This window comes from Orcinus orca, chromosome 1 (genome assembly GCF_937001465.1).
Source record: "Orcinus orca chromosome 1, mOrcOrc1.1, whole genome shotgun sequence".
Taxonomy (NCBI): Eukaryota; Metazoa; Chordata; class Mammalia; order Artiodactyla; family Delphinidae; genus Orcinus; species Orcinus orca.
The window spans coordinates 5,178,267-5,205,053 of record NC_064559.1 but is presented as its reverse complement, the minus strand read 5'-3'; the positions used below and the strand labels follow the sequence as shown (position 1 = coordinate 5,205,053).

General features: G+C 36.9%; 1 protein-coding gene across 13 annotated transcripts in view; it reads right to left on the bottom strand.

Annotated features, from left to right (window-relative positions):
* SDCCAG8 (SHH signaling and ciliogenesis regulator SDCCAG8) overlaps positions 1-26,787 on the bottom strand; it is a 267,820-nt gene that overhangs the window by 100,893 nt on the left and 140,140 nt on the right. The window contains exon 14 of one of the 13 annotated variants that reach the window (XR_004479471.2): positions 21,570-21,623. The exons of 9 other annotated variants lie outside the window; for them this stretch is intronic. Coding sequence is in view for 3 of the 4 variants with exons in the window: in XM_049713572.1 (XP_049569529.1) it covers positions 3,750-3,873 (124 nt within the window). In the remaining variant the exon portion in view is untranslated. Of the gene's footprint in view, positions 1-3,403; positions 3,874-21,569; positions 21,624-22,964; positions 23,088-23,336; positions 26,138-26,787 lie in introns of those variants that run through there. 3 more of the 13 variants (XM_049713572.1, XM_049713579.1, XM_033414407.2) reach the window with 3 other exon arrangements.

Below are 26,787 nucleotides of genomic sequence, written 5' to 3'. Positions count from 1 at the left end.
CTTGCTATTTAGAAAAATACACGTCATAGAGCAAAGATGATTAATTAGATTTTTTTTAAGTACATTTAAAATTTTACTACTACATTAAAGGACTAAAAGTTTCTGATGATCCTAAAATTCACCAGTGAGTGTGGCACGGAAATGATGAAAGCCTCAAGTCTAACCTGAGGACAAGGACATGGTGTTGCCAGTGACTTGAGGCACCAATCCTGTCCGCCATGTTTCTATTCACCTTTTTACTAGTGACTGAAGTGCTAGTATTAGACATACAACCCTTTTGGTTAAAAGGTGTTTCCTTTTTAAAGTAAAATATAGAGAGCTTTGTGACAGTAGCATATTGGTGTAACAAAATGTATGAGACCATTTATAACACACATACTAGCTGAGAGCCATTCTTGATGGAATTACAGAGAGAAGCAGCAGGGAGGTGCGGGGTGCTATTGTGAGTTAAGAAACATGATGTTGGGCTTCCCTGGTGGTGCAGTGGTCGAGAGTCCGCCTGCCGATGCAGGGGACACGGGTTCGGGCCCCGGTCCGGGGCCCGTGAGCCATGGCCACTGAGCCTGCGCGTCCGGAGCCTGTGCTCCGCAACAGGAGAGGCCACAACAGTGAGAGGCCCGCGTACCGCAAAAAAAAAAAAAAAAAAAAAACCCAACAACATGATGTCCACTTGTCCCAATAATAGTGATATTATCTTTGATCACTTGGTTGATGTTATTGGTGTGCTGGAAAATGTTTAATAATTGATTTGGGGGTATCCCTCATTTGCAGTGTTTACCAATTTTCATTGTAAATACTTCTACCAGGTCCTGTTTTAATAATATGATATTATCTATTATTCTTGTGCACTTCTTGGTTTCCTATTCCTAAGATGTTCCAGTTTCATCTTGTACTGTCCTTTACCAGTGTTGGAATCAGCATTTGCTCAAGGAGCTCTTGTGCCTTTTGGTGGAGAATGGTATTTAGAAATCAAGATCTGTCACTAGGTGGTACTCATTGTTACTGACAAGTCTTGGCTTCTAGGTCACCTTAGTAGACAGAGCCAGTATATGAATATACATATGAATATATAAATATAAATATGAATATTTGTCTATACATCTTTATGTGAATGTATACATACACATTCAAATTGATATCTCTAATGCCAATCCAATAACATCAATAGAACCTAGTCTTCCCTTTTCCCTAAGTGTAACATTATTCCTCAACAGTGAGAAACTTGGAATCCATTCTTTAACATACTCATTTTCTCAAACTTGGTATACACAGAAGTGCTTTCTAAGTTGCTAATCTACTGTGGAAATCAAATCTATGAGTAACTAGAATTAAATATTTCCTTATAGCTTTTAGTTTTGCTTTTTTAAAAATTGAACTACAGTTGATTTACAATATTGTGTTAGTTCAGGTGTACAGTCAAGTGATTCAGATTGTTTTCCATTATAGGTTATTACAAGATATTGAATATACTTCCCTGTGCTATACAGTAAATCCTTGTTTTCATCTATTTTATATGTAGCAGTGTCTGTCTAGTAATGCTTTTTTTTAAAGCGTACACACCGTTTTTCACTTGATTCTCTTTGTGTTCTGGGAAAACCACATCTTAAGAGGCAATGGAGGCACTTCCCCGGTGGCACAGTGGTTATGAATCTGCCTGCCAATGCAGGGGACATGGGTTCGATCCTGGGTCTGGGAAGATTCCACATGCCACAGAGCAACTAAGCCTGTGTGCCACAACTACTGAAGCCCGTGCACCACAACTACTGAGCCCACGTGCTGCAACTACTGAAGCCCGCATGCCTAGAGCCTGTGCTCCACAACAAGAGAAGCCATTGCAATGAGAAGCCTGCGCACCTCAACGAAGAGTAGCCCTCACTTGCCTCAACTAGAGAAAGCCCCCACAAAGCAACGAAGACCCAATGCAGCCAAAATAATAATAATAATAAATTAAAAAATAAAAATAAAAAAAGAGGCAATGGGGTACAGTAGAAAACTCACAGAGATAGAGGATCCAAGTATAGTATCTACCTCCTGATTACCTATGTGATCATGAACAAGTAACTTAATTCTTTTAATCCAGGGGTTCTTCCTGAAAATAGGGCAGGAAAAAAGCCTATTTTAAGGGTTAATAATTTTAGTAATCTATTATTTACTAACGTTTAGCATAAGCTAAGCTCTTTACATGTATTCTTTTATTTAATCTCAAACAACCCTAAGATGTAGGTTCTCTTATTATCCTCACTTTATAAATGAGGAAACTGAGGTCTAGAGAGGGTGTACAATTTGTTCAAAGTCCCCCAGTTATTAAGGGACATAGCCAGGAAATTCAGGCGTACCTGAATCTAAAGTCCATAGTATGAATCTCTATGCTTCAATATCTTACTCTGTCAGGGATGCAGAGAAATGAGATAAAGGATGACAAGAGTCTTATTTCAATTATCCGTGTGTGTGTGTGTGTGTGTCATTTACTACCCATATTATCCATCTTGATAGCCAATCCCAAGCTAGTCCTCGTTCTCCTTTCCCATTTGTCCCATATGTTATTGGAACACTTCCTCCTACAATGACACCATCAATTAGTTGTATCCTCCTTAAAGAAATATATTGACTTTTGCAAAAACATTAAAAGGCACATAAATACATCTCCTGCCTCAAGCTTATCACAGACTCCCAGGAAAGATAAGACGTGCACATCTTAATTGGAATGTAAGTGCCTGAAGAATAGAGACCTTTGTTTTGCTCACTAATTTATTTCAAGAGCCTGGAATGGTGCGTGGAATACAGTTGTGCAGTCAACAAATATTTGATGAATGAATGAACGAGTGAATGAATGAATGAACAACTGTTAAGGGACAGAAAATACTAAGTATCCTTACAGGTTTAAGGATCCTCCTACCTACTGATTAGAAGAAGAGAATGGGATAAAATAATCTCTATTTTGGCCAATAATTTAATTTAGTTTTATTATTGTTATTGATAATAACAACAAAATAAAAACAAAGTAAAATTAGTAGAGAGAATGATATCTTCCATGTTTGAGAAGAACCAAAATCCTGTACCTGTTTACTATTAACAAGGACTATGTTCTCATATTTGAGCAAATGTAGAAATACAGGGATGAAACAAATAGGGAAAGGAAAATACAAGATGGCTAGGATTCAGTAATCTCTACTTCCTCAAGTATGCAAAAAACTTCATGGCATTATACATATTTCCTAGAGGAAATTATTTCTATTTTCTTCCCTGCAAAGTATATCAGAATTTTAAGTACAATGTTGGAAGTTGAGTTATTAGATCAGAGTGTGAGTCACTTCTAGGAAAGGAAGCAGAAACAAAGGAGGTCAACTTCTTTCAAAGGAATAAACATAAAAGAAAGTAAATAATTCACAGAAACTTTCCTAAAAATATTTTTCCCTCCAAAAATGTTCTCTTACAGTATCTCCAAAATAATTTGAAGATTCTAACCTTCAAGGCCAAGGATGTGTGCTAGACTCTATATTGCCAGCTTCTATTACACCTCCTGAATAACTCACATTTACTTAAGACAAAACCCACAGACTTTTACCATCTCATCATCTTCCAGTGCCTGTGCTTTCTATTTTACAAAGCACAGTCAGATGCACTGACCTCTTTATTCTTCTTCTTTTTTTTTTTTTTTTCTCGGTATGCGGGCCTCTCACTGTCGTGGCCTCTCCCGTTGCGGAGCACAGGCTCCGGACGCGCAGGCTCAGCGGCCATGGCTCACGGGCCTAGCCGCTCCGCGGCATGTGGGATCTTCCCGGACCGGGGCCCGAACCCGTGTCCCCTGCATCGGCAGGCGGACTCTCAACCACTGAGCCACCAGGGAAGCCCTCTTTATTCTTCTTAATAGTTCTGTAAGGCATGGAGATGGAGCAGATATTCTTGTTTGATAGATGAAGTATCTCAAGCTCAGAGAATGAAGAGATTTGCTCAACACTGCACAGCTACTAGTAAGTTTGGTGTCCTTTCCATTCCATGGCATTGCCTTACATGAGGAGTTTAGTAAAATTCTATTGCTCATCCAATTCAACAAATACTTAAACACCAATTTGTGCCAGGCACAAAAGTGTGGGGATGCATCAGTATACAAGATACAGACCATGACCATCCCCTCGAAGAGTTCATGGTCTAGTGAAGAAAACAGACAAGAAAAAACAACTAAAATAGTAAGGTAAATAATAAAATGGAGCTAAATTCCTGCTATCATAGAGTGTATAGGACAGGAGTTGGGGAGTAGCTAGGCACAGTGAGGGAGGATTTCAGGAAGCTTAAAATATTAGAGGCTTAAAATGAGTAGTCATTAGCCATATAAAGAAAGAGAGGAATATCGTTACAAGTGAAGTGGACAACTGGTGCAAAGGCCCAGGGAAGAGAGAGAATCAGGTGCCTTTGGAAAACTGCAAACAGTTTTGGCACGAGTGGAGGGTGGAATATATGTGTTGTGGGGTAGAAGCGAGCAGTTGGTGGAGGGGAGACTGAAGAAAGATGAGACTGGAGATGTAGGCAGGAGCCAGAACATGAAGCTATTTTTAAGGACTTCATCCTCAGGGAAATAGGGAGCCAATGTAGGGTTTTAAGCAGGGGAGTGTTGTGATCACACTCGAGCTTTAGAAAGATCACTCTGGCTGCAGTGTGGGGAACAGATGGGGAAGGGACAACATTAGAAGCAGGGAGAGCACTTATTACTACAGCAATAGCAAGAGCAATTTTGGTAATTGTTTCTTAGATATAGTAGATATCATAGATCGATACTGAGACTGAATAGCCATCAAATGCACATTTCAGGATTTTCAGCCTTGAAATTTCTTAAGTAGCTCAGAGGGCTCCGATGCATTAAGTGCTTGTCTCGATCAAAGTTCCTGGGAGAATATTAGGCCCTCCTATATTCTATTTTACAATACCATGGGCCCAATTCTAACGACTAAAGAATAAGAACAAGCATGCTTTTGCATGAAATAAATTAGACCATGATTTTGCCTTTGCATCTTCATATTGTCAAAATATTCATATTTCCATCTCTGACTTTTCTGTGTAAACTAATCACATTGGTCTGCTCTTGCCTTTCCTCTCTGAAAAATATCAGTTTATCTACATATTCCCAATAATTAATTAATCCTTCTGATGAGTAACTTCAAATTAGACATCAGTAGGATCAGTATATATTATAATGGCATTTCTGTAACCTCTCAATGGATCTGCATCACTGTCAAATTGTAGTACAATTGACTGAAAGAGTTTATATTCTATTATTAAAATGTTTTGGAATTAATTTCTAGGATCCATTTTTAAATGGGGAACATGTTGATTACTTTGTGGCTATTAAATTTATTCAGAAATATGCTATAATAGCAAGAGTTACAATTATGAAATACATGTCATAATGTCTCATTTCTCAAGCATAACAGAGTAATGCTTCATTTATCTGGAATGTTGGGAGATGAGCTGTTCCACGAGAGAGAATTTTCCAGGTGTTAGACCCATACAAATCTGACCATTTGCAGTAGAAATATCTAAAATATATTACATCTCTGCTTCCTTAAGCAAATACACCAAATATAACAAACTCTTCAAAATAAAGGTTCATAATGCCTGCTTGCAGCTGCATTCCCTTTGCTAGGAAGCTCCTAGGAATCACTGCTCATTGTTGTATCTTCAGGTATCTACCATAGTGACTGGAAACAGCAGACGCTCGATACGATTTGTTGCATGGAAAGTCTCAGGTGCTATTCTAACAAAACAGAAAGCATACAGAAGCACTAATCTGCTTCTTATAATTTTTTTTTATTGATTGGTTTGCTATGATTTGCTGACATGTTTTTTGCTTTGTTATGTTTCAATTTTTTTTTAATATATAAAACTGATGCTTAGGATAGTTCCACTGATCCTACACAGAAAAGTGCAAGGGCTTTGTGATAGTTATTTGCTTCTTAAAAGTACTTTTAAATTTATATCTCAGTTTATGGCTATGTGTCAAATGGCTGAATTTACCAGAAGTCTACATCTGAGGAAGTAGGGAAGTTCTGTAAGAAAGACAGCAGGGTTTTCATTGTTCTAACGTGATGGCCTTTGGTCAACCACCCAGTATGTTTGTACAAAGAAATTAGGACTGTGATCTGCTGACTGACCTTGGCTTGATAACAAAAACACAGTTCATTTTTAAAGCTTGATTAAGATCTCTATAACCTCTCCATTGTTGCACAAACCTCTGGGGCTGAAAAATACTACGCTTATGGAAGAAAAAAACTGACCTGAGGCCAAGTTTTCAGATTCTTAACTCCAGTATAATTCTCACTCTTCTAAATAAGAAAATCATTGTTCTTGTCACAGTAATTAGGTCATTTTCCTCATCAAAACATTTTTCCTTTTAGTCATTTCATGATTTAACATTATTTCTATTTGGCTTGTTAACACTTGCTTGTAACTATTTTTATCTACATCCTTAACTGTTTCCTCTGCTTCAGGAACTTAAAGTGTTTGTTGGATTTTCTTCTTCCTCAAGCCATTTCTAAGCCATCATCCTCATCATTCTTATAGTTGCAGAACTGTCCTTTCTATTCCTGAGAACCTGCTTTTACCTTTATTCTAAATCTATTTATATTCAAATTCATTTCTGGGAGGCAGCCTGTCTTGAGCCTACCCAAACCAGCAGAATTTGTGCCCTAAGAAAAGGAAAATGAGCAATTAAAATCCTAAAATATGTCTAAAAATAATATTGCACTTTTGGCCTTTATCCCTTAGTACGTAAACTTCACTGCCAGCAGGGCTGGGTTGGTCATTCTTTGTACACAAGGAGGTAGGGATTAAGGGTGCATACTTTGGTGTCAGCCAGACTGGGCATCAGAGTCTTCATACCTCCACTTACTAGCTGTGTACCCTAAGTGAGTTACTTACCCTATCACGGTTTTCTCGAATGTGAAATGGGGTTAGTGGTACCTCTCCTTATAAGACTAGCATGATATTGTATTAAAATACACTTAGTATAGTACTGACACATTGTAAGTGTTCAAAAATATCAATTAGTGCCATTATTATTATCATTATTATTTCTCAAAAGATGACTACTCAAAGTGTAACAATCAATATAATTACCTCAAAGACAAAACACCTTGAGGAAAGAATAAAAAATGTCCTCAGTTTACTGATAAAACCTACATAGGGGGAGGTGGTATTGCACAGTGGATGCGAGCTTGGGCTTTGGACACACACAGTCCAGATTTGAACCCTGGCTCCACTATGTACTAGTTGCATGACACCAGAGTGGAACTTCAGCCTAAGGCTTATTTTATCATTTAATAAAATGATATTATTAGAATATGTGAGATAGTCTACATAAAGCAACCAGCAATGTCCATCCCAGATCATCATTTGAAAGGTGGCTAAATTCAACTAATGGACTGGCATCTAATTATTTGTCAAATTTACTTTCCATAGCTCTTAACATGTAAAGGTAAAGACAGGACAGTAAGATATGGAAGAACTTATTGTAATTTGCTGCTGGTACAGTAAACTCTTCAGCTGCTTTCTCTATCCTCCTCCTCCCCTCAAAATGACAGTTCCTCAGAAAAAAATTAACCAAAGTTAGTCCTGGCTACCAGCTTTAAATTAAAAAGCTGACATGATTTTCTTACTTGTACAGAATGATTCCAATTATTGTAGAAATCGACTTTAGGGTTTATGACTGCATCTACAGTGGGCATTGTGGGAAAGCCAGGAAAACTGAGGAACAAAAGGTCTAGGGCTACAGTGGCGTGTACGGCAGCCACTGGCCACATGTGGCTACTGAGTACTTGAAATGTGGCTAGTTTGAAGAGAGACATGCCTCAAGTCTGGACTGCTGTGAAGAATTAGAAAAAAAAGTAAAATATATCTAATTAATTTGTATCGATTACATGTTGAAAAGGTACTATTTTCTATATATTGGGTTAAGTATACTATGTTGTTAAAATTAATTTCACTTGTTTCTTTTTAAATATGGTTATCTGGAAATTTTAAATTGAATATGTGGTTTGCATTTCGTGGCTCCCATATTTCTACTGGACAGTGCTGATTTGAGCATAACTCCTTTTCTCCCTCCCTAAAGCAGAGCATCATTTTTAATCTTGATGTTCCATAAATCAAAATAACCATGTTGCCAAACACTGCTAACTCTAAATGTCTCACAAAGATACAAAATCTCATAATTCTTATAAAAAAGCCAAAACTATTAAAATAACATTTTCTTATCTTGATAAATTTCTCATTTGCATCAGCCAGTCACCATTACTTGAAAAGGAGAAACAAAGAACAATTCTAATAGAAAACTAAGAAAAGCTAAAGCTGAAGTAGTCACCATATTATACAAATGTAAGCAATACAAGTTTTTTTTTTTTGTAAATCAGATTCGGTTTGAAGCAACTCCCAAAATACATATTCATATTTAAAATTAAATTATAAAGCATATTAAAAAATTATTCCATACAGCCAAGCTGGCAAATTATAGAAAAATGTCCAGTTACATACATGGATTGTAGGCTCCTAATAAGTTAATGTGCATATAGTTGGAAAATATTGATCATTTAATAGTCTCTCTATAATTGTTAAATGGGAAATAGCAGATTCTCTACGATCTGCCCTCCCACAGATTTCTTTCCTGAATCTTCAGCAATCATCCTCATATCATTCATTCTTTGTTTCTAGTAAGAAACTAACAGTTTCAAAGTCTATCGAGAGTATTAGTTAATCAATCTGTCAACCAGTTTTTAATAAATTATCCTACTGCCTGGTGAGTTAATCTGTTGTCTTGGTAGTTTTTACTTATTGCAAAACATTATCTCCGTTTCATGAAATACAAATAAGCTGCTGAATGGTTTCAAACCTCTAGAAACCTTGGTGGAATTTATTTGTTGAGAGAAATGTAATTCAAGGATCCGGAAAGGAGAATGAGTGGGAAAGCCAGGACCACACATAGTAAGCCCTCATGAGAATCACAATTCCACTCATCATTATCATTACAAAGTTGTTCTTTATAGAAAATCTCACTTGAAATATTTATAAATTATGGGCACCTCCAAGTGTATTTATAGAAACATTAACACATTATAAGTGCTAAACTTCTTAATTTCTAGAGCTTACTGCCCATGAGTTGCTGCATTTCTTCAGAATACAGTAAAGGATACACACAGAAGGGAGGAATATCAGTATGCCATGAATGGAAGGAGAATGAAATCTACTGCAGAGTTTGACTTAGGGTCCCATACTTTAAATCTGTGCCAATAATCCTTAGCAGAAGATTGTTTAAAATAATTTATACCCAAAAGTACCCATAATGTTTTATTCTATAAAATCTTATTCTAAGAATCAAATTTAATTAGCTGACTGGCATCAAGTTATCTAATTGTCAAATTTATTTTCCAGAACTGTTAACATATAAAGGCAAAGTTGGAACAGCGGATATGGAAGAACTTGCTGTAATGTCACTCTGGCACAGCTAATTGTTCCAGTAACGGTCAAAGATGTTCCCCCTCTCTCACTTCCATTTCAGAGCACTGATTACACCTAAAGTGAAAGTTACTTACCTCCCTGCTCTCTTTGTGAATGAAAGTGAAGTGGGAGGTGGGGGCAGAGACTGAAGTTCCGGAGGCACAGATGAGATAAGAAAACAAACAATTTAAATAATTTAATTTTGTGTATTCCCCAAAACCTGATTCCTGGGAGATATGTGAAGATTTAACAGAAAAGTTTCCCTAAGTCATATAAATTTGACTGAAATACTGAAAACTAAATATCTTTCTAAAGAAAGTCATACTGTGTGTTAGCATATTAAAATCTCTGGGAAGCCCTACTGTCAAGAACCCTATTTAATTCGACTTTCCAAAAGGAATATTTTCACACCACCCACTACCATCAGAGGCAGATAGTACAATGGATAAAACCTTATTCTGGAGCCTAACTGCCTAGGCTTGAATCCCAACTCCACCACTTGGTAGTGCTGTGACCTTGGCCAAGGTATTAATCTGCAGACACCTCGGTTTTCTTATCTGTAAAATGGGGCTCATGGCAGCATCCACCTGGAAGGGTTGCATGGAGATTGAGTTCATGTGAGTAATGTGCTCATCATGGAGTAAGCAGTGTGTCCAGGGAGCTACCTTTACCACTACCCCCAGGAGGAGTGTTCCAAGAAGCAGTAATTTTTGTTTGTAAGCTAAACCTCTTTGCTTTTTTGTTTCAAGAACCAATAACCATGTGCCCGAGTCCAAAAAGAAAACTATTTTCCCTTTCAGCAACAGGTTGTGTGCAATTTCTACAGAAAGATTTTAATGTGTTTATTCAGATTAGTCATATTATCAATGAATACAAAGTAGTAGTATGTGGAATGCAGGGAAAAGCACTAGACCAGGAGCAAGGAGATGGAGATTCTAGGTTAACTTCCACTAAATGACTGTTGACCTTGGGCACATCACTGAACTTCTCTGCATCTCAGTTCTCACATATTATAATGAGTATTGGCCTACATGGGAGTTTCATTAATTCATTCATTTAAGATGATCTTCAGTTCAGGACAGTTTATAAATCTAAATACACTGTTTTCTAGATTTTACACACACACACACACAAAGTATGTAGTCACATAAACCTTGTCCACTAGGTTGTAGGATAACTATAAAGAAGAATCATGCTGTCTTCATTTAAAAATTTTAGTGCCTAGATGTTCCCTCTACAGCTGGAATAGAACACGCACTCAATAAATGTTGAATGAATGCCTCTTTAACTGCAATCAACCCTTATCCCTTCATTCAAAAACAATTCAAGACCCCTATGATGTAAGACACTAAGCTGGGTACAACTAAGTTTACATATTTCTGGAAAGCTATTAGTTTTACCTATAAAGAGCTTGCAATTTAATTTGCAGTATGAGCATCAGATGATGACACTAATTGTTGCAGTTTCTGTTCACTACCTTTCAGTTTGAATCCCATAATTCAAGTGAGTTTCATGGTATTATTTTATACAGCAGCACCATGCTATTAACATTACTATAAAAAGGTGTTTAGTAACTATGATAGAAGAGATGGCAAAATCAGTATATTACAGTGAAAGCAAGTATGTTCTAATCAATTTTATGTAAAATTTTAGATTAATAAGAGTATCTATTAGGTGAAAACTTCTTGACGGGTTGGGGGAAAAAAGCACATTTTAGAGCTGATTTTTAAAAATCAGGTTATCAATTTCCTTTTATTAGAAGACACAACTATTTTCCCTTCAAATGTATAGTTGTATGTAGCCTCATCCAGTCTTTAAAGTGACCAAAAGTGTTGATCTCTACAAACAATATAAGCATACATCTTCTATAACTGCTAATTAAATTTCAGTTCTTCTCTTTACAGACAAAAGCATGCCATGGATCATAGACATTTTCTCTAAAATCAGAATGTCCCAAAGCACCCTGCCCTAATCAAATGTAATCTATTTGATCTAGGCTGCTCTGAGATGGGGAATGTGAATGCAGTGCTCATTGAATTTACTCTGAGTGTTTAATCTTTGTGAGGAGAATGCAGAAACTCTTGTGAATAAATTATTAGATTTTTAAAATCCCAAGATAATTGTGCATCTTCATTGTTTTTCCTAGTGATTGCTTTATAACAGCTCCTCCTCTATTGGCATCTTTTTATCAGTAATGTAACAGGAACTTTTCAAGGACAAGAGTGGAAGACAAGGGCCCGCATAAACGGCATGCATGATGTGACCAGACAGATGATTAGCAAGATGTCTTTAGTTTGCAGAGAGAAGGTTTCATTTTCATAGGTCTAAGAAAATTTTTTTAAAAGTCCTCCTTCTTAGCCCCGCTGTAAACTGTTCCTATTGTAAATGATACCTAATTTGCAGGTGTCTGCCTAAAGGCAGGTCACTGAAAGTCAATGAAAATCAGGGCAATCTCAGCAACAGAAATTAACCTGAAGATCATAGCGGGTAAACATATATTTCAGAGAGCATTATTCCAACTGAAACAATCAAACCGGACTTCAAAAAATGAACAGAGACTTAAAACAACAAAAGCAACCAACGGCATCTATTTTAACATTGCAAATTTCTTAGATATTACAGATGTCACCCAACAGTGCGTGCATTTGCTTCCCATATGTGAACAAAACTGAGGCATCACCAGATAAATTTGAATGGAATGTTAATCTTCACTTTAAATTTTTTTTCCTTTCCTAGCTGACGACACAATTTTAGTATTATCATAACGGAGCTTCTGGCTGGAAAAAATTAAATTAATGGATGGATAAAAAAAGCTTAGAAACTTAAAAAAAATAAACAACTTTCAAATATCTATACTTGATGGTGTCAAGAGCCAAGATGAATGTATTTCAATTGCAACTTCCAAACTAAACTCACAAATTACTACCATTATGCTAAGTGTTAGCTACCCCACTGTGCAGTTTTGCTTTGTGAATTTTTACCTTCCTCTATGAACACTTTTAGCCACTGATCGCACAGCCTTTCAATGTTTTCTGCCTTTTCCTTTAAATAAACTGGCTCTGGCTCCTTCCATCTGGTTCCCCTTCCGTCAGCAACCCTGCACCTGTTCACACCTCCTCTCCTGTTGGATTCCACTGAACATTTCCTCCTCTGCCAGGGCTATTCTGGCACTCGCAACCTTTCTGTCATTCAATCCATCTGTCAGAAGTGAACTTTGTTTACCGCAAGCTTCTGCTTTCTTCTTCAAGAAGCAAAGCCCCTCAAGGTCATTGTCAAATGAACTGTCGGTATGGATTTAAATCCTCTACCGCTAACCAGCAGAAGATGAAGTTCTGCTGTGTAATGTACTTGTGAAAATTACTTTTGGGTTTGGGAAGACAATAATTTGGAGTCAAAGTAGTAAGACATAGTGTTTTAATGATCATTTGTAAAACCAGACAGCTGATATGTATTCCCTTCATGTGTGTCTGCACTTCTTATTATATCAAGTATGAACTATATGTATAAGAAGCAAAATAAAAGTTTTAAAGTGAAATCAAAATATCATAAACAAGTTTACACTATGTAAAAATTGCTTCATACTATATAGCATTAACTTGAGGAATAAATATTTTCACTAATGAATTAGCCAAGGGAAAGAGTATTCCAATTAAGAAATTTTACACTGAAATGCTTAAAATGTACAAATATGTACCATTTCAATTATAAGCTATATATTAACACACAGCTCCACTACTGCTTTGAAAACCTTAACCCATGATATACAAATCAATTCATGTATATTTTAAATTCCATCATTTAAAAAATAAACAATTCTGCTTAAATAATACTCAGATATATGTTGCCAAACAAACACATCATCTACCTAAAGAAATGTAGTTGTATCAATAGGCCAGTTTTGTGAAAGAAATAAACTCATAGGAATTAGGTGAAAATGATACTCTCAATTAAATTTACTCTGTGTCATCTACAGCTATCAAGTACTTACCCTACCTTCATAAATTGAACATGAAATTACTTTATGTTGAATTATTCACCACTCTTAGACAACTATATTCTTCAGGAAAAAGGCAAAGCAATGACTTGACTCAAATTTCTTATAAGAAAAAGGAAGATCACTTTTTAGGAGAAAATATATTTTAAACAAAGCACTGTTACAAATGTAAAGCTAAAAGGCACTTTGTTCACAATGTTGCTTTTATAATTTGGAAGAATTACCCCAAGATTTAATCTTACTGCATGTGCTTTTATGAAGTAAAATTAATCAGGTCTGTAAACTTTTCTATATTATTTTTAGAAAAGATAATTAAACATTTTTTTACTGCCACATAATTGAAAGCAGGTTTTATTAATAAAAAGAGTCTAAAAACACGCAATTTAAAATTTGAATCTTAGGTTTGGACTGATTAAATGTAATTTATTTAAAAAGACTTTGTGAGAGAAATTTTTCAGATGCATTTTAAGAAAATTATTGTAATACTAAATATAAAAGTAAAAACAAAAACCAAAAAATGATAGCTTAAAATCCAAGTACAAAGACATTCTTTTTTAGCTCTAATTTCAATTTTATTACTAATCTCCAAAATACTCTATATCCTATAAATCACTCTTAGCTAATATATATAATATAATTTAATATATGGATTTTGAACACAAAATATGAATTCTAAGAGGTGCTTTCTCTTTCATCTTCCTAAAACATAATTTCTAAATAATTCCATTTTATGTGGAAAAAAATTCAAAAATAATATCTAATTTACCCAGCAAGTTTGTTAACACTGTTCCGGGTATTTTTTCCCTTTAGTGTAATCTGTGCTTTGACTGTAGTTTGGTTACCTGGATCCCTGCTTCTGAATAGCATGGAAAGAATACTGCTAATTTGATCACTTCTACGGTCTGATTTGCTATATAAAAGAAAGAAGTATTAGCAAAATGCTAGTTTAATAGAGGCTGCTTAAATTACCGTGAAGGAACTGTTCATTTTTAGCAAATTGCGTTTGAAAAACGCAGTAGTAGGCTTGTTTTGGAAATTTGTATAATAAGAACATAAATAAAAACCACTCAGTTTAACATCACTGATAGTCACACACAGATGCATGAATGTGTGCGCACACACACACACACACACACACACACATACACTTTTCCCCTCCATAAATACGTAAGAAAAAGAACAGGGAAATAATACTACGATTACTTTTACAAATGAGCTAATTTAAGGAATTCAAAGACTACTGTTAATGTTAATTTGCTTAATGTATAACATGCTTATTTTATCTTTTAAATAGAAAACACTAGGAAAAAGTTTTAGATAGTTTGCTACCAACACGGGAAACACAAATTTTACAGAAAAAATAAAGAGGCATTGAAGCAATGTTGCCGCGTTGCACTAGAGAACAGGAAAGCCGTTTCTAAGGGTACTGCCAGGTAAAGACCAAGAGCTGATGTCATTCACATTCTTTAACATCAGTTTTCCTAAAACAGCATAGGGATGTAGGATGGAAGGTAAAATATTTAAACTCCTTAATAAAGAACTGACCTTAATTTATCTACATTCTGAATGAGACTAATAGTTCTGCTTTTCTAAGAACTGAAAATGATGAAAATACTATTATTTTCCTCTGGTTTATTGGTTTTTCTGCCTATATATTCATGAAGTCTTTTAATACCAGAGGATATTCATTCTTCCACCCCCTTCCTCAATTACCTTAAGGCAAGACCTTCTTTCAGATGTGGAAATATTTGCAGGACTGCAGGACAAAGAACTGAGACATTTTCATAGAGTTGATCAAGGGGGAAAAACAGATTTGCAAGATTCTGTTAAAGAGTAAGAAGAGACTAAATGACAACTTTAAATCTGCCACAATCATTTACTAATGTGCTGCTATATCAAATAAGTCTAATTTTTTGACAGCACCAAATTAGATTTATTGCAGAAACTGCTGCATAAATAGCATATGGCTATGTTATACCACCTATTTCAAATCCTGGTAATGTTTCCCTTCCCCCTTCAAAATGAATAAATTGAGCCAAGCTACAAACCTTCTGTGAAAAAAGAAATATACTAGTTCAAAAACAGATGTAGGCGATCTGGATTTCTTTGTTAAAGTAATAGTTTTAGCATGAATGTCCCACTTCTATATTTAAAAAAACATGACTCCTTAATAAGTTATTAAATTTAGTAAGTCAGTTTTCTCTTCCATTTCTTTCAGAATGACTTAATTTGATTTTTGTTTTAAGGTTTTAGGTTCTGAATTATGCTTACATTTTGATGTTCAATCCACAGTTACACGGGGGAAAAAAGAAGGGCAAGTGGCTCTGAATCAAGCATGGCTTAAATCAGGTTATGAGACATTATTAAGCACAAATGCATGTATTGTATGATTGCTTTTGGTTTTCATTTGTGAAAGACGTGGTAGAAATCATATCAAAAAGTCTTCGCTAATTTTAACTATAGCTTTGATACTGCAAACTCTTTGATGCATAAAATATATAAAGTGATCATTCCATGTGCCACACTATACACATTAGGACGGCAGAAACGTACAAACTGCAAAAATCGAAGTTCCATGAAAACTGGGACTGAAAACTCACACGACAATTCCGAGATGGACAATTCTTCCTTTCTCAGTCTCTACCCTGATACCCACCCCACCCCCAACTGTGATGCAATTCAACTCGATTTTTCTTTTTGAACAAAAGTTTCAGTTCTTCCTTAGATGGGAAAGACATTGCAAGGTCTTATCTCAGACCAATGGGCACACCACTGCAAACATCATGGCACTCGGCTACCCCGCAGACTCCCTCTCTGTGGTCAGTCTTCCCAGCTGCCCTATCTGTTACTGTCTGATTAGTTCTGCTAAGGAGCCCCTCCCCTGCCAGCTTTCGGTGCCATCTGTTCTACACAAGATGGCTGCTGCCCAGCAACCTAACACTGCCCTCCTACCTGGCACCCGGCTACCATCCTTACCCCAAAGTGCTAACACAGGTTCTCACTGCTGGCAGAGTCAGGATTTCATTACTACTACTTTGACAAGTGCAGGGTTGTTTGTAATTTCTCTTTTATCCTGATTTTGATTGTACAACCACCTCCCACTGATTCAGTTTGCTTCAGTTTTGTTGCTCACAGATTTTACTCTCCACATTAATCTCCCTCTGGCATGTTACTGCATCTGTTCCCTTTTTTATTATTAATTTTCAAATTCCCACCATTTTTGACAAAAAGGAGGTAATCTACACTCTGTTTCTGCCCATTTCATTTTCTTTAATTTGGAAGATAAGTATGAAAGCATGCCAAAGAAGTTAATTCTCCGTTAACAGTTTATTTTCTGGCATCCCTAAGCCTTTGTATATGAAAAACAGATAGGAATAAATGTTGACTGAATCACAACAACATAGTCGGAACCATTCCTGAATTTAATGAAAAGCAAACATATGAAACAGCATTTTTAAAGTTTATTAGTTATATGAGTTGTCTCATGCTGTCATTCCTTCTTCCACTTTTAACAGATAATTCTTTGTGGAAATTAGTCTGAGTGCAGGATCTGAGTTTGGGTACATCTATAGTTCTGACATGGGCTCTATCTTCACTGTAGATTAATTTTATTATTCCTTAATGTAATTATCATCTTTCTTCAACCCAAACATTGATGATTAATTCACTTGCGAATGATTGTGAATAAATGCCTTATTTCAGAAATCGGCTAAGAATAGAGAATTGCCATCAGTGCAACAAAGCAGAGCTTAAAGAGCCCCTAGGTTGTGGAGCTGCTTCCGTGAGATCTTGTTTAACAAACAGTTAATATCAGGAATGGCAAGATGGTTTTTCCTCTAAAGGCAAAGAGGACTGCTTAAGATTTAGAAAATAGGAAGTCATATAGTTAACAATATACTCTCTTTGTGTCCCTAATTTGTCACCACCATCACCTTGCAAAAAAGGACTTGAGTAATTTGATCACTGCCCTAACATTTTCTAGATTGAGCAACACATTGTGACTGATAATTAATTTTACATGAATTCATATTAATAGCATAGGAGTCCCTGAATAGATGAGCAACACCTCAGATTTACAGAAACCTGAATGAGTTTAAGTGATTTTCATACTCACATATATCCTCATAAAATCACAGTAAAGATCTGTAGGAAATAAAGTACAGTAGGAGATTTTTCCAAAGGCGACAGAAGATAACCATAAACAGACCTATGCCCAGCCAGGTGAACCACACTTCAGATCTGCTATTGGAAGATCAGAAAATCTTGAACATTGCTAAAACCCACTTTTAAGGCCCCATCTTGAACACTGCCTAAATCTATCTCTTGCATATATTCCAATAGTGACTTGTTACTTTATTTTATATAATTCTTTTGTGGGTACAGTTATATTTATAACTACTCCCTCAACACAGGGTGCATTCTTTTGGTAAATCCCTTGGCCAACAATAGGCTTCTTGGAGGTAGTCGCACATAGGTGTCAGAGGGATAAGTTACAAAGACACAGGGAGGTACCCTCCCTGCAGGAATTCCTTTGACACTCTCCCTGTGCACCACCCTCCCCATTGCTTGGTCAGGGCAGGAGATGCTCAGCCCTCCCACAGGTGACCTGCACTTGCTGGGGAGAGGCCACACAGACCCAAGGTGAAGCAGTCTTTGCTCAGCTAGTCATCCGCTTTACAGGCTGTTTCCAAACATTTTCTGACCTCTCTTGTACCCACTCTGAGTTCCTGAATTCAGGGAACCGTCTCCGCTGCTTGTCCAATCTAATAAAGTAGTAGCTTAAGAAAAGTTTGTTTACTTGAATTGGGCCCTGCTCCTCCATGAGACATGGCCCGAGATGGGCACTGAGGAGACTGGATTTACTCAAGCCTCCTCTTTTCTCAGTATCCTTAAAATGAGCTTTGATTCCAGGATTTACCAACCAATGAATCACTCTACGATCTACTTGTGGGTATCAGGGAGACATTAAATTACAAGTGAGTAATGCCTAATACTAAGTTGATGATCTTTTATACTTCTTTTACCTTAAATTAGCATTAGAGAGCAGAGCTTTCCTGCAGAAAATTATTCAGACTTAGGGCTACTAGGATAACAATTCTGCTCTTGCTTTTTTTTCTCCTATTTTCATTGAACTTGATGTTCATTGTTTTGAATCAGGCAAGTGGTGTGGACGATGCCTTCTCAGTTTCCTCTGGGCTTCTTCAGAAAATGAATTGGCAGCCACCACCACCATGCTCCAGGCTGTGGGCCTGTGCGGCAGGGAGAAGAGTACATCCCCAGCATGGATTTTCATTGCACACACATTCGGGCTTCACAGACTGAGAGAAGCAAGCCAGGGAACGCTAAGCAGAACCTTCAGAGACACATTCCCTGGCAGCCTCTGACTCTAACCTCCCCTGCCCTGGGCCACACTGAGACCAGGGTTCTTAGCCCATCAAACAGGTGGAGCAGAGTGGGCTTGGGCAACGTGGTGTCCACCAGAGCAAAATGAAATGCCTTGTCTTTCCTGGCTCTCTGACAGCCTGTTCCCTCTGATACTGGGTGGGGGAAGGAAAAGAGGACGCAATTTAAAACAGTACCAAGGCTGTCTATTTCAAGACTTGAAGATGTTGGTTGCACATATATCCATTTAAAATTATTTTTGACACGTTCTCTGCTTAATTTATTCATGAAAGGAGTATAAGAAAAAAAATGAACTTAACTTTTAAATGGAAACTTAAGGCTAAAAATTCCTCAATAATTTGGAAAAAAAAGATACAGTTCACTATGGAATAGCAAGAATACATGTCAATGTTATACCATTCCCTTCAAATGAAGAGATATTGAAAGCTTGGTCTTTTGACCTAAGCTAGTTGTCACCTGAAGAAGAGTGCAGTTCCTTCTGAATTTTTCACTAACAACAAAGACGAAAGGCACGTTTATCCAGCATTTACAGAGATCTTGTCAAACAGCCTGCTGACGAACTTGGTGCTGGAGACACAGAGATGAAAAAGGCCTGCTTCCTGGCCCATGAACTGAGAATTTACAATCCCCAAAGTATTTCTATTTAGCTTTGAATTATGTTTTTATGCTTCTTTGTGAACATGAATCCAGATCACAGGTTCTAGAGTGTGATGGACCCAGTTCAAAGTCTGCCTCCTCCTTCCCCCTGTGTGACTCCTTGTCTCACCCTTCCAAGACCCGGCTTCCTTGGGCTTGTTGTTCTGACTGAGAAAGCAGGGTGTCTAAGCTTCTTGTGTAAAATATCTAATATTTTACAAAGCATTAGCTTTGCTAAATGCAAAAGAAAGAATTATTAAAATTTTTTTTTAATTTAAAGATACCAAAAAAAAAGAGCACACTGACCACGGACTTGGATATCGTGGCAATTTAAAATGATAAAAACGTTTCCAAACACTCTCACCTTTGGATCTATCTTGCCACAGAGTAGTAACCTACAGCCCACCATGGACCACACTTACTATATAGCACTGTTATAGGAAAACAAGGCACAGTGCTTGGCACGTGCTAAACATTCACCTATGCATCCTTTATATCTCTCTTTTTATATTCTAAGAGTTCTTTAAATAAAACCACAAAGCATCCCTGTGGAGAACTGATCATGCCTCCTTGGATTTCTGTTGACAATAGAGAATCTCTCTCAAACCAACATGACAGAGATGTACCCCTCTTTCTCTTTCCACTTCCAACCATCCCTTAGCCAAAGGAAAAAGCAGGGATTGTTAAAAAGACAACAGAAGGGACATCTGCTGTTTTATTTACTCAGGATCCTGACAACCTTCCCCTAGTAAGAGCACCTCCCCTTGCTTAGTACAACTCTCTTCCCTTACTCTTGAGGTTCTGCCAAGGCTGCCAGCCACAGCACCCAAAAGGGTGTGTGTGCACATGAGTCAGCTTTGAAATTTGAACTGAAGGTTCTGAATTGGAAGTGGAGGAGCCAGGACGTCACATTCTTACAGTTTGAAATCAAGGGCATCTCCTTTATGTTTAGTTCAGATTGAAGGATGTGGCTCCATGCTGTGGAAGAACCTGAAAGAATGAGCCAACTTTCAGACAGAAGTCGAGCCCTGCGATTGACAGAAAATAACTGCACGATGGTGCCGCCTGGAGTCCCTGGTCCAAGAAACCCCGAGGCCCCAGTCGCACCTGGGTTTTACATGGTCTGGTTATCAAACTAATAATTCCCCCTTTGGGGGTTTCTATTACCTCAACCAAAGAGTCCTGACTCATACTGGTAATCTGAGAGGTCAAACCACTAAGAATGCACTTACCAATAGTTATTAGGTGGAAGCTAAAGGCTCTGGAATGGAAGCCTTAATCACCTCTCCCCAGGTAAAGCACCCATCATAATCGGATAACCTGGTGGCTTCTCTCTTATACTCTTTCTCACTTTCAAAAAGATACGAACACTATAGCTCAAGTTACTATCTCTCGAGGACATAAGGTCAAATTGTCCCATCTAGATCACAAAAGTAGGTCATAGCATAATACCTATTTTATGGACCTCCCTTAGATTCCTGCTCGAAGAAGTGCTTTGAAGTACATATCATTAAAAACGTTATTTATGTAAAAGGGGAAATACACATTTTAAAGGTAGCCCTGCTGATATAAGTTGGAGCCTAATATGTAATATCATAAAGTAATCTGCCCGCATGTATGTAAATGGTAGTCTTGTGAGAGGGATTTAAATTCTATAGCTTTTTGAAGATGTTGGGACATGTCAAAAACAAATATGTGAAGGAATTTCCACTTTTTAATAAAAGCCTCTCTTTCCTCTTGGGTAAAAAAGGAGTGAAGTAAAGGAGAATGATAGTTGTATTACAATGTGTTAAATGACTAAGGCAAATGATGAGCCAAAGGACAGTGTTTCTTAGGAAAAGCATAGCCAAGACTACAGTTCACTGACAGGTATTTATATCAGTGTATAAGGGAGCAGCTAACACTAATCTCTATTATAAATTTACGTTACAGATTTTCTTGGTTGTCTTGTAGAAACAATCGCATTAATCCATTTTCCTACTAAGTCACATAGAACTACAGCCTGATGGATAACTGTATAGGCTTTGCAAGCAATTGCTGGGTTTCAAATACATACCAGCTGTGCGACCTTAGATGAATTGTTTTGCTTCTTTGTGCCTAGTTGCATCAACTGTAAAACAAGGAAATAATAGTCTGCATCTTACAGGGCTATTGGGAGGGATAAATGAAAAGCACTCAGCTCAGTTCCCAGAGCACAGTAGAGGTTCAGTAAATGATGGCCCCTTGCCTTTAGCTCCTACCTCTATTATTATTTTTTAAAAAGCTACTTCATGTGGCATGGTACCAGGAAGATCCTAAGGTGAATATATTCTTAACGTCAGAGACTGATACTTGTATGTATTTAACTTACTCTCATGTATGCTTGTGTACCTCCCAAATGCCATTTTTCCCTCTGGAATTTACCATGAAACTTCCTTCATTTCCATTTTCCTATATCCAAATGCTACCAAGGATCGCTAAGAAATTACCTGTCCCTCTGTCCCTGTAATACTTTATCTGGAATCTCCCTTCTGGATCTTATCATTTATCTTACCAACTCCTGGTGTATTTTTTTTCTTCCCCACTAGCCTATAAGCTTCTGAAAGGCAGCATACGAAGCTATTTTATATCTCCCATCATCCCTAGCACAGTGTCTTGTAACAGGAAACGTTCCATGCAGAGTGAGCAAATACATGAACAGATATCTTTAAATGTACCTCGAAGTTTGTTATTGAAAAGAAAGAAGTTGTTTGACTACTACTAGCAAAGACATAACTGGGAAGGGAGTAGCCTTGCTTTTGTTTCCATGTATACGGGGCTATGTATGCTTAATGATCATGTTTATTAGGCACTGGTTTCAAACACTGTCAGAGGGGCCATCTTTTAATTACAGAGACCTCTAGTTTAAAATCTTGTGTGTGTGTGTGTGTGTGTGTGTGTGTGTGTGTCTGAGGTTTTCAAGTGAGCATATTTAGGGGAAAGGCATACTACACTTTACCAACCCTACTTGAATTGTTAGAATGGCTATCATTTGATTCGGCTATGCTTAAACATGTGTGTGCATACTAAGTTAAAAATGAAAAAAAAATTACAAGATCATAACATAGTATAATATGTACAAGAAAAATTCCCAACAAAAATTTTCAATCTTATCTCCATGTCTTATTTTTTACCCTGATATACCTGATAATACATATATATGTATATATTTGTTTATTTATATATCAATACTGGGCTTTAAACAAATAGTCGTAAACTTGCAATATATTAACCATTCCTATAATAATGACTTATTGAGCTCCAACTCTTTGCAAAGGGCTGAGGTAGGTGCTCTAAAAAATATAATATTAATAAGGCCTCTCCTCCCACTTGAGGAATAATGCATTATAGAAGGGAAGACTAGCAGGTACATAAAAACTTCAGAGTATGAATTTATTTTTTTCAGATTTTCATTTTTCCTGTTTTGAGGAATTTGTTCAGTAGTAGGAAATGCCTTCAGCTCTAAGTAGGAAGGATGATTCAGAGGGAAACGTGCTCCCTCTGGCATGGGTCATCAGGGAGGACTACAGTGGAAAAATCAGGATTTCAGGGAGACCTGGAAAAGAAGGTAAAATTACAATAGGGCTAGAGAAGCTCAAAGGGGTATTCTGGGTGCAGAGAACAGTAAAGGGGGAGAAAAGTCCAAAAGTTGAAGGAGGGCTGCATCTGCTTAAATCACATGTTAGAAATCAGCATGTGAGAGGATGAAACTGGTAGCAATGAAATAAAACCAGAAGGTTGGGAGCCTGTCAGGCAACCTTAAATGCTGAGTGGTCTGGACCTTCTACAATAGCATGGCACCAAGGAAGGTTTTGAGAGCAGGTAACAGAGTCAAGACAGTGCTTATGGATATCCACTTAGCAGTGGCTGGCACAAGAGACTGGAAGGATGTTAGGAGAGAATTTTCATAACCCTTATGAGAAGCTGGCAGAGCCTAAATTATGATGAATGTAAATGGTGGGTAGGAAGGACATTTCTATGAAATCTCTTTGGGCTTCAAACTAAGGAAACGTTTTAAACACAGGATACTCCAAGCAATTTAAATACCTAATGTCCAGAAACAGGAATTTAATAATGCATTGTCTTAAATCATTGTTAGAATCATTGACTATCAGAGCTGGAAGGAAACTTGATGATCTAGTCTAACCTAATTTTATAGGTAAGTTATGTGGGTTCAAAGAATTAAGTAATTTGTCAAAAGTTGCAAAGGTAGTGAATGCCTGTGAGAAGATACTATAACTCAGTTTCCTTAACCCTAGGATACCTACCAACCGCCCCCCCCACACCCTTAGTAAAGTGTGTGGTTTTAATTGTTACTTCACCAAAAGCATACTTTGAATCACTCTTTATTCTTTTCTTATACACTGAAGGTCCCATTTCAGTCTCCTTAGCTATTCTTCCACAGTACTTGAAAACATGGTCCTCTCTACTTGCTTTCACCCACTCCTTCGGCTACAATATCTTTATGTAAAAGTATCCAGACCTAAACCTCTCGTCCTGATCTCTCTCCTCATGCTAGATCTACACTGGACATCTCCATCGGAGTTCCGAAATAAAACATATTCTTTCCTCTGCTACTCCTTTTACATTCCCTAGTTGAATTGATGGATCATCCAGTTAACACAGGCTAGAAACTTCGGAATCACCTTTAATTCTAGCCTCTCTTAGCACTACCTTAAATGCCTCTTGAAGATACTATTTCCTTTCCATTTTACTGGCTCAGTCACAGCTGAGGACTACTACTGTACTTATATTCTAATTGGAGTCTCTGCCAATCATCTCTTCCACAACCAATCTGTTTTCACAGTGCCTTTCAATTACCTTCTTTAAATACACATTGGATTCTATCATAGTTCAAGCTCTCTTGACTTCTTACTTGAGTTAAACAGCCTCGCAACTGAGGAACTGTAAACGTTTTCTATAAAGGTCCAGATAATAAATATTTTAGGCTTTGAGGACCATACTCAATTCTGCCATGGCAGTGCTATACATAATACATAAAGGATAATCATGGCCGTGTCCAATAAAATTTTACTTATGCATGTATAATTTTTATGTGTCATAAAACATTGTTTTTCTTTTTTCCCCCCAACCCTTTAAAAATATAGAAAACATTGATAGCTCATGGACCATAAAAAAACAGATGATGTGCCAGATTTGGCCTATGGGCTGTAGCTGCCACCTCTGTCCTAACTGGCCTTCTTGTCTCCTACAACAACTCTCCAAGTTCACTCTCCACACGGCTGTCTGAGTCAGGATCCCAACCCAAAAAGTTGATCATGTTGGCAGCCCTGATTAAAGTACATCAAGAGTAACTCCAGAATATGGCCCACAAGACCCTTCCTCTGGTTCCTCTCCCCTTTCCAGGTTTATCTCTTGCCAAACACCTAATGTGACTGTAGAGTTTATATTCCCTCCCATCTTTATGTCTTTGCATATATTGTTCCCTCTACCTGGGGTATTCACCCCACCTTTCTCCACTCTGAGGACTCCTATTCATGAACTCAGAAAGCTTTCCCTATCACCTTCAGTGTCAATGTAGAATGAGCCAGTTCTCCTTTATATGTGCTCCTGTGGCAATCTTCACTTCTCTAATTACACTGTTATCACACTCTACTATAATTGCATATATAGATCTGGCTCCTTAGTAGAGTGTGAACAACCTAAGGGTAGGAACTGAGTTTTTTTTTCTCTCTATGTCCAGGGCCATCCAATGTACTTAAAAGATAGTAGGTGCTCAATAAATACTTGTTAAATAAGTGAATGTTATATTTACTAATTGTGTCCTTCAATAAATGAGTTTCTATTTTCCATTTTTAAGTCCAATTAGACAATAAAGGGAAATTCCAAAAAAGTGACAGGTTATTTTTCTTTCAGATTGGCCTATGGATTTCTACCCCAGTTTTAATTGTCTTTGCCCTAGAAGATTTGAATTCTTATTTTATCATTACTTTATATCATCTTTTTCATATTTAATTTTAAACTTTGTTTAGAATATGCCACTCAAAATATTTAAATTAGACTAAATGAAGCACTACCTGTGTGGGATTTATTTATTTCAGCTGGTTTACACTGAAAAAGAAAGACATGAAGTTTCCCAGTCACACACTTGAGTATATGAATCAATAAAGAATGGTGACGGGAAGCAAACTCTAAAAAACCCCAAACTATATATCAGAAATATTTAGCCCAACAACCAAGTCACATTTTCAGTGCAAAAGAGAGATATACACAGTTCCTTCCATTTTTTATTGTCATCTTTAAATTTATGAATGTGGATTTTATAAAACATCAATATAGACTAAGTGTAAAATGCTTACAAAAGAGTACTACTTTTAGAAAATAGGTAATTAAGTTTTATTTTCTATAAGACTAAGTTAAATTTTGGTAGACTTGTTGTAAATAAAGCTCAATAGAAAAAGCTTTCTATGGAACCAAGCAAAATCGTTTTTCTTAAGAACAAAGGAATTAGTTACCACCAGTCCATTTTCAGCAGTTGCTGCATCTTAATATGCTTTACTTGCAAGAAATGGATCTTGTCAGACAGTACAAATTGATACTGCACAGGAAAGCTCTCTATGGACTTTGACTTCAGAAATTAACTCTCTGAATAAGACAGAATGGCAAAGGGGACAAAACCAGCATTAATATTTATTTATTGAAGCTCAGCCACACTGACATTAAAAGCTGTCCTATTTCTGTGGGTTAGTGGTACTTAGCACACAAATGGTTGGTTCTCAATAGAAGTCTGACAGAGAAGAAGAACGATTAACTATCATGATCAAGCTAAATTCCAAAACTTCTAAGATTAAATAACCATAGGAACTATGTTAACATTACATTCTTAGTTCTATAATGACAATATTTTAAATGGGCATTAAAAGAATGGTTACTATTCTGCAATATTAAGCAATTTTTTATCATAAAAGTGTTTCATCTCTTGGGATTTTTCCAGATATCACACATGTATAAATGATTTGTTTTCTTTCTTTCATTTTTTCCTTTCTCTCTTTCTCCTTCTTTCTTCTCTTTATCTTTCATTGTTTAAAAAGGAAGTTGGTAAACCATTTGGAATATTATCATAACAAAATGTTTTTAACCAAGTTTGATTTTAACAGAACTAGAGGCATCTTAACACTAACCCAAAACTTTGGGAGGTTCACCAACCTCTAGAATATTTTTTTTTCTCCAAATGCAGGCTGTTCAAGTGGTGCTTTTCTCCATCTGTTATCATACCGTGCTCAGAATTACATTGT